General features: G+C 38.7%; 1 protein-coding gene across 1 annotated transcript in view; it reads right to left on the reverse strand.

Annotated features, from left to right (window-relative positions):
* The window catches only part of LOC103194407 (flavin-containing monooxygenase 5-like), a 25,596-nt gene extending 19,691 nt beyond the window's left edge, over positions 1-5,905 (reverse strand). The window contains exon 1 of the mRNA XM_007937793.1: positions 5,771-5,905. Coding sequence (XP_007935984.1) covers positions 5,771-5,905 — 135 coding nt within the window. The remainder of the gene's footprint in view (positions 1-5,770) is intronic.
* Positions 5,906-9,769: the final 3,864 nt, after the last annotated feature.

The following is a 9,769-nucleotide window of genomic DNA, read 5'->3' on the forward strand; positions in this document are numbered from 1 at the left end:
TATCCAAAATAGTCAAGCCGCTTTTTAAACCTTCAAAATGGTGGCGCCCTCTGGACTGGCAAAAATCCACAGCTCAGCCCACCTTTCTCTTCACCTTCTCTGTTTGTTCCCCAGCCACCGTGCACAGTCCTCCGTGGAGTCCCTGGCTAGCAGGGTGATTTTTAGGTTAATTCTTTATGTCCTACTACCACTCTGGAATCTCCAAGCTGATTGTGCCATCAGGATAGCTCAGGATCGCTGCCAGACCACGGCTCCGTATGTCTCCTTTTTGGTATTTTCACGCAAATTCTTCTGCTAGTTGGGGTTTAGTTCACTTCTATATCCTTCCCTTCAGGGCTCAGGGGTGTAGGATTATCTTCTGTGTCTGTGTTAATTGGTTTCCCTTTTCTTTGTTGAAGAAGGTCTGTGCAGTCTTTCTGCCTAGTGTGCCATCTTGCCGGAACCCCTCTCTTTTTCACTTTTTTAATGGTACTTTTTCTACTCACAAAAGCAGCACATATTTATCATACTTTCATAGAAAATTACAGAGAAGAATATTCAATCATGACAATTACCTTAAGTATTTTTATATACACCTTTCTAGTCTCAGTCTCTCAATCTCCTTCAATATATTTCTGTACATATATATGTACATACAGACATCCATTCCTCAGTATTTCAGCACTTTGTAACACTTTATGCCTTATAAAGGGTCTTTCACATATTTTGCCTAAGTAAATCCTGTGAAACATATTATTATCCTTATTTTCCAGGTTATAATAGGTCCAACTCAATGGCACATAACAACAACAAACAACAACAACACAAAAGAGTCATACAATATACAACATCTGTCATGTATATTAGCAGCCATTTTTTATTTTTTTGAAAAAAATTAAGACTAGATGCCTATGTAATTTAAAGCTAAGGAGAAATGCATTACTGATTAAATGGATAATATTGCAAAGAGTGGGAATTCCAGAACACTGAATTATGCTCAGGAGGAACCTGTACATAGACTAAGAGGAAGTCTTTTGAACAGAACAAAGGGATATGGCATGGTTTAAAATCAAGAATAGTGTGCATCAGGGTTGTACCTTTTACCATACTTATTCAATCTGTATGCTGTACAAATAAACCAAGAAGCTAGACTATATAAAGAGGAATGCAGCATCAGGATTGGAGGAAGACTTATTAACAATCTGCAATACGAGGAAAACACAACCTTGCTTGCTGAAAGTGAAGACTTGCAGCACTTACTGGTGAAGATCAATGGCCACAGTCTTCAGTATGGATTTCACCTCAAAGAAAACAAATATCCTCACAACTGGACCAAGAAACAATATCATGATAAACTGAGGAAAGATTGAAGTTGTCAGAAATCCCATTTTCCTTGGATACACAATCAACATTCAAGGAAGTAGCCATCAAGAAAACAAAGAATGTGTTGCATTGGGCAAATCTGCTGCAAAAGACCTCTTTAAAGTATTAGAGGGCAAAAATGTCAGACCTTGAAGACTAAGGTGCACCTGACTTGAGTCACTGTATTTTCAATTGTTTCATATGCATGAGAAAACTGGAATTAAGGAATAGTACAGAAGAATTGACCCACCACCCACTCCTTGGAAGGAAGATGGGGCAATCTACTTCCGTAGTGAAACTGCCTCGGAAACCCAAGGAGGGGTCACTATGAGTCGGGTCCAACTTGGCGGCACATAACAACAACAACAACACAGAAGAACTGATACATTTGAGTTATGGTGCTGGCAAAAAATATTGAATATACCATGGACTTCCAGAAGAACAAAAAAATCTGTGTTGGAAGAGCAGAGCCAAATGCTTGTTAGAAGTAAGGATGGCAAGACTTCATCTCTCATACCACCATGAGAAGGGACCAATCCTAGAGAAGGATATCATGCTTGGTAAAGTGGAGGGTCAGTGAAAAAGAGGAAAACCCTCAACGGGATGGAGTGACACAGTGGCTGCAACAATGGGCTCAAGCATAGCAAAGATTGTAAGGATGGTGCAGGACTGGGCAGTGTTTCCCTCTGTTAGAGGTATGTTATGAGTCTGAACCAACTCAATTGCACTTGAAAACAAAAACAAACAAAAAATATGTTGCTTTCTTTTGGAAGAACTAATTTTAATCTTAAATTCATCATTTTAATATATGTACATATAAAACATAATTTTAGGGTCTTAATGTTTTCTATATTTTAGGTACCATATTGGTGAAGTAATATTGGTGAAGTAGGAGCTCTGGTAGCATAGTGGCTAAAGCACTTGACTGCTAACCAGAAGGCTGGCGGTTCAAACCCACCAGCCACTCCTCGGAAGGAAGGTTGGGCAATCCTACTTCCGTAGTGATACTGCCTCAGAAACCCAAGGAGGGGTCGCTATGAGTTGGGGCCGACTCGACGGCACATAACAACAACAACAACAACATTGGTGAAGTAAAGAATCAGTAATGCATGTGTAATGAGTATTCTGAACTGGAGCCAGGAGAGATAGAATCTAATTTCTGAAAAAAGTCTATCAGTATTAAGAACAGATGAAAGTATGTATTTCCTTCTTTAAAATGAAGAACCAAAATAAAACCAAAAATGAAACTCACTGCCATTGAATCGATTTGACTCATAATGACCCCTCCTTGGGTTTCTGAGGCAGTATCACTACAGAAGTAGATTGCCCAGTTTTCCTTCTGAGGAGTGGCTAGTGGGTTTGAACTGCCAGCCTTCTGGTTAACAGTAAAATGCCTTAGGCACTACACCACCAGAGCTCCTAAAATGAAGAACACTGATTATTAATAAAAACCCATTATAGTGATGCATTCAGATAACATATGCCTCTTGATAAATATGTTGTTATGTGCCATTGAGTCGGACCCGACCTATAGCGACATGTTCTTGGGTTTCCGAGGCAGTATAACTATGAAGTAGATTGCCCCACCTTCCTTCCAAGAAGTGGCTGGTGGGTTTGAACTGCCAGCCTTCTGGTTAGCAGTCAAGTGCCTTAGACACTATGCTACCAGAGCTGATATAGTTTTTGCAAATATTATGAGCAATTATTATAAGTGAAACTTAAAATATAAGCATTACTAGTAAAATCAAATGACATGATGTAATATTTTGAGAAACATTAATGTGGTCCTTGAGATCTATCATTACATGTCTTGAGTAAAACCCCAAACCAAACCCACTGTTGAGTCAATTCTTAATGATAGCAACTTGGATAAGAGAGCTGAACTAAGTAATTTCTTTGTTTACCTGTAAATAGGCATCTAACTACTTTAAGAGCTGTAACAAGGACCAAGTAATGCATATCAAATTTTTAAAAGCTCTACACAGGAAATCAGCAACCACACGGTGTGATAGGGGCAGTAGTGTTGCCTGCTCAGAGTTCTGTGGGAGCACATGAAATCAGGCTAGGAGGCTAGAGCTTTTCTAGAGATGCATTGGCATCAGTCATGGTTCAACCAGGAACACAGAAATCACTCTCAGTAATTGAAACAGGGAATACAATGCAAGGAATGGGTTACTCAGAGAATGAAAGACCTGAAAAGGCTAAGAGATGTTTGGTGAAGCATCCCAGAGTTTAGCAAAAACAGATCCACCATCACTTCTAGGCTTGATCTAGGCAGTTAAGAATCATCCTGTTTCCACCAACCCTTTATCTCCAAGCTACTTGGACTCTTAGAGGCCACATGGTTCAGAGATATAACTATGTGTTGGAGAAGGGTCATCAAACTCACATCTGCCCAAGATGCAGGCCAGAGACAAACTGTTATTGGACTAAGCCTTTGAGATTTCAGAGTCTCTGGGACAGTTAGTGCTATTTGCTCTAATACAGATATATTGTTACATTGGACATAAAGATCCAAGAACCATTAGAATATATGAGGTAGCAGAAGCCATGGACCATAAAGATGTACTATAAGAAACTTGTAAAAAGTTAAAAAGACTGAAAATGAAGCCTAAAACAGCCCTAGTTAGAGACCAGGTGAAAAAATATCGAGAAAAAAAAAAACAAGAGTAGAATTGCAGAAGATAGGAGCAAATGTTTTTTAAAATAAGTTAGTTTTAACATTATGAAATCCTTTTGAAAAAGTAAGAAATTTTAGGACAGAAAGTCCATTTGGTTTGCCCTTTTTTAGGGAGGGTGCTGAGGAAGGACATCGTGTAGCAAAAGTTAGATGTGGAGCGAGGTGTGAGGAAATGCACAGAACAAGCACACATTCTCTTATCAAGAAGCTGGACTCTGGAAGGAAAGATTGCTTCATTACCCTTGGGGGAAAAGACTGGAATTCAACATATAGGCATGTTGTAGTTGTTGTTATGTGCCTTGGACTCATAGCAATCCCTCCTTGGGTTTCTGAGTGGTATCACTAAGATAGTAGATTGCCCAACCTTCCTTCCAAGGAGTGGCTGGTGGGTTTGAACCACCAGCCTTCAGGTTAGCAGTCAAATGCCTTAGGCACTATGCCACCAGAGGCATGTTGTTGTTGTTGTCATGTGCCGTCGAGTCAGACCTGACTCATAACGACCCTCCTTGGGTTTCCGAGGCAGTATCACTCTGGAAGTAGATTGCCCAGCTTGCCTTCTGAGGAGTGGCTGGTGGGTTTGAACTGCCAGCCTTCGGGTTAGCAGTCAAGTGCCTTAGGCACTACGCTACCAGAGCTCCTAAGAGTTATGTAGGACCTCCTTAAGAAAAATGTAATACACAGTAATTTACAGATGCTTGTGCTTCATAAAACCAATAATTCTGAAATATATTTCTTCTCTGAGTAGAAAGTGTTTTGACTTTTCTTTTACCTAGAAATAGAACAAGATTTCTTTTGCTTCAAAAATTGACTGCGAACACCTTTCCTCTCTTAAATCTAATGTTCACATGTGTCAAACATAGCATAATATTTTAGCTGTTTGGTTAATATGTATTTTAGTCAACTAATATTTCCTAATATTTTATTTTGTCCTTTGAATATAAAGTTTCCATATCAAGAATGTCAGTTAAAATTCATCTAAAGCAAACTTTGGTCTGAAGGAAATGCTTATTTTTCATACAAATGTTTTATTATCTATACTGGGAAAGGAAAATTTGTTCCTCAAATAGCATTTTAGAATCTGAGAATAATGCAACTTCCTAGATGTTATTAAAAACATTTAAGCCTTAAAAAAAAAACTGCCAAATAATTTATTTTCCAAGTTTTGTTAATATAGAGTACTTTAAAAATAAAGACATAAGCATTACACCTGCTTTTCACTTACCGACTATCTCATTATCAAATATTTCACATTATTGACAAGAGTAACAAATTTACTATCCAACTATTTTGCAGATTAACAACATACATCTGGCAGTAATGAATGCTGAGGTATGAGGCAAGAGTAACACTGGCTGTGATAGTTAAGGTTATGTGTCAGCTTGGCTGGGCCATGATTCTCAGTGTTTGGCAGGCATGTAATGATGTAATTCGGCAGTTATGTAATGATATAGTCATCTTCCATTTTGTGATCCGATGTAGTCATCCTCCATTCTCACATAACACCAATTTCCACATAATGACCTGGTCTTTGGAACCCAACCATGTCTGTAAGTGAGGAGTGGGCATAGAAACTTCTAATTATAGATATAAAAATGATCCCAATATGAATTTGACCAGAGGCATAGGCAATAATAATTATGCTGGTGATTTAAGAATAAATTAGTGCTATAATCTTTATATTTCTATTTTCCAGATATGGGGGGGGTGATGTCATCATACATATAGAAGCGTAACACTATTTAAACTTACCTCATATCGCCACAGTCCCCCAATGTCACTGCTTCCTTCAAAACAAGTTGGCTCGAGTCCCTCCTCCAAACAGCTCTTAATGGCACTTAATCCACTGACCCCAGCACCAATCACTGCAATTCTTTTTCCTGGCATTGTCTCTTGTATCAGGAAAGTTAAATTATAAAATCAGATTTTATTGGCATGTCATTTTTTATAGTGCAAGATTTTTTTTTTCTCTAAAATTGCTAGTTAATTCATTTAAGGAACATTTTACTTAATCTATTATGCTATTCAACAGCTTTCAGAGTGACAGAGAATCCTACCTACCAAAACACTCTCACATATAAAATAGATTGTTTTAAATAGAGGTTTTGACTCCTAAAATTTTCTTGACTATATGACTTGATTTTTAAGTTTCTTTCTTTCTTTCTTTTTTTTTTTTTGATGATTTCCGTTCACTTGGCATATAAGGCACTTCACTGCTAACCAGAAGGCTGGAGGTTCAAACCCACCTGCCACTCCTCAGAAGGAAGGTTGGGCAATCTACTTCAGTAGTGATACCACCTCAGAAACCCAAGGAGAGGTTGCTATGAGTCGAGTCTGACTCCAAGACACATAACAACAACAACAGCCTGAAAAAAAACTCTCCACATACAGATTTGTCCAAACTGACTTTTAATCCCATCCACCACTATCTTCTTGTTGAAATACACAGGTTTGGTACTTCTGCCCAGTTTATTTCAACCAGAGAATTCCAACTTTTGTCTCTTGATAGGGTTTAAAGTAGGAAAAAAGGAAATCCAACAGAACATTTTATCAAGTAATGAGTATAACCCTTAGAAAAGTAGTCTAACTGCCTTCAAACTAGAGATTAATATCCTTCCATTCATTCATTCATTCATTCAATATGTATGTATTAAGTACCTACAACATGCCAGATAAGGAGCCCTAGTTGTGCAGTGATTAAGATTTTGGCTGCTAACTGAAAGATTGTCAGTTCAAACCCACCAGTCTCTCCACAGGTGAAAGACATGACAATCTGTTTCTGTAAAGATTATAGCCTTGGAAACCCTATGAGGTAGTTTTACTCTGTCCTATAGTGTCATTATGAATTGGAATCAACTCGATTGCAACAAGTATGGTTTTGGTATGTGCCAGATACTACTTTAATGGGGGTAAATACAATAGTGAACAAATCAGACATAGTTCCTTGAGAACATTATAATGAGGTCAAAAGAGACTAAACAGAAAAGTAAATGAATAATAAGCCAGATGATTAGTATTATTAATAAAAATGAAGCAATGTAGGGGCTATGTGGAATACAGGAGAGAGGGTATTATTTTATATAATAAGGTTGGGAAGTACTTTTTGTGACATTTAAGCAGGAAGCGAGAGACCAAGTGTTCTGGTTTCCTAGTGCCGCTCCGACAAGAACATACCACAAATGGGAAGGCTTTAACAAACAGGAGTTCATGCTTACAATTTGGAGGCTTTAAGTCCAAGTTCAAAGTGCCAGGCTCTAGGGGCTGGGTGAAAGCCCCTCAACCTTGGGGTCCAGCTCTACCTCCTGCTCCCGGCCCACTGGAGCTAGAGGCGTTTCTTCACTCAGATAGCTGCTGGCTGCTGAGGCTGAGAAGCCCCAAGGTTGACAAGTCAAAAGGCACAGTCCTGATGTTACCAAACCACATGGCAGGCCATTAACATGGCTACATGCAGGGTCCAAGTGTGCCATAGGCTAGAGACCATTTCCCAAGGCTGCTGCTTAAATACAGGAAGCAGACCACATTCCCTACTACTACTCAGCTGCTCACAGTAGATTCCAACCTGGAGTTGATTACCGGTCTCATCATGGGGAATACTACATCTAGCTGCCCAGCCACTCAACCAGGCCTGGCCAAGTTGACACAAAACATAACCACCACACCAAGCCATAAAAAAATCTGAAAGAAGAGACATTCTAGGCAGAGAGAAGAGCAGGTACAGGTTGGGCCTTTTTGAAGAAACTCAAAGAAAGCATGAGAGGGCAAGAAAACTGTATAAAGTAGTAATAACATGAGGTTAGAGAGGCAATGGTAAGCCTTATCAGACACGTTTTGTAGGTTGATGCAAGAACTTCATTTTGATTGAAATGGAAATCTATTGAGGGTTTTGAGAAGAGTGATACGATCTGACTTAATAAATTGCAGTCTCACATATGCTTCTTGTGCATGGGAGATACAGCAGTGAGCAATACCACTACCATATGGTGCTTAATCATAATAAAAGCTATAATTGATAAAAATGTAAAGGAAGTAGGATTGCCCAACCTTCCTTCCGAGGAAGGTTGGGCAATCCTACTTCCGTAGTGATGCTGCCTCGGAAACCCAAGGAGGGGTCGCTATGAGTCGGGGCCAACTCAATGGCAAATAACAACAACAACAACAAGGTTAATCTGTTTTACAGCAAATAAAGCACATTGAAGTTCCAGTGTATTTTTTCAAGGATGGAACCCCAACAACAAAAAAGTGGACTACACACTATCAACAGATATTCTGAAATGCCTTTTACCTGTAAGTGTCTCTGAGGACACCGCTTCTCTCCTCACCATACCTACTTCCCAAAGTTATGTTTCACCAGTGGTGTCATTAGGGGACTATGGTGGGAGCTCTGGTGGCATAGTGCCTAAGGCATTTGACTGCTAACTAGAAGGCTGGCAGTTCAAAACCACCAGCCACTCCTCGGAAGGAAGACTGGGCAATCTACCTCCATAGTGATACCACCTTGGAAACCCTAGGAGGGGTTGCTATGAGTCGGATCCGACTCCACAGCAGTGCATTTGGTTTTGGTTTGGTTTGATGGGAGGAGAGATTTGTGGACAACACTGGGTGACACTGTCAGAGGGAGAGACACCAAATGACTGTTTATAAAATTTTTGTGCAAAGTTTCAGCAGAAATTTATTACTTTTTTTTTTTTTTATAAAATACCTCTTAAGTTACTTATAACAAAAAAAGCACATTTTTCATAAGGCAAGCTTACATGTATCTACAAAGCTAAAACTCTATGCTAATTTATTGTTTGAACTGTCTAATGCACTTTGGTCAGAACTGTCATTATTACCCAGTTATAATGGCACTTTGAATAACGTTGTTTCACCCACATGTTCTTCAAGAAGTGTTATTTTTAATGCTGCCGGTGCTTTTATAGCCATTGATTGTGTCAAATTTTCTGGTGCTTTAGCTATGATATTGTGCTAAGTAGCATTTGTTAACCTGTATCAATAACTCTTTTGAGAATGAAGTAGTAATTAAAGGAAAAGAAGGAGTTAAATCAAAAAAAGGCTTCTGTTCATTTACTAATACTTTAATAATATTGTAATTCAATGTAGAGAGATTTTACAAAGCAATTTTATTGTTAGTATTCACAGAATCTAAGAAAATTACGCTTAAGCAATTTACAACTATATCACGTCTAAAGATTCTGTATAGTCTGGTATGGGAGGAGGTTCTTGGGGGGGATGTGACAGCATGAATTACTGCACAGGGTGACAGCAACCCTATCGATGCCACCGTGTTTCACCTTCCAAAACTCAGTTGAATCACAGAGTGGTAAATTTTTTGTAAAATATGTTTCCTTAGTTTTTCAGTGGGCAATTGCTCTATTATGCCCTGAATTGAGGAAGAAACCCAATGGAACTTTGTTTTGCATTTTTACATGTTTATATTATGGTGGATTATGACAGCTATTACAAGGCTATTTTGGATGTAGAGTTACTTGGTAATTCCTTTTATTTAAGGCTTCACTACCTGAAATGTATCCAGAGGCTAATAAGAATTTATCTAATGAAAATAGCAAGCACTTAAATATCCCCCTGAGTATTTACCAGTTACTAAATAGGGCTTCCAGGTGTTTAGCAGGGTTATAAGGTTGGCTAACACCCTGGACCACACAATAGAAGAAAGACTCTGTGATAACAAGAAAAATAAGGTCATAGAAATACATGGGTAAAAAAGAGAGCATTTGCTAACTTAAAAAGTAG

Source organism: Orycteropus afer, unplaced genomic scaffold, assembly GCF_000298275.1.
Source record: "Orycteropus afer afer isolate SDZICR_OR568_19922 unplaced genomic scaffold, OryAfe1.0 scaffold00044, whole genome shotgun sequence".
NCBI classification, from domain to species: domain Eukaryota; kingdom Metazoa; phylum Chordata; class Mammalia; order Tubulidentata; family Orycteropodidae; genus Orycteropus; species Orycteropus afer.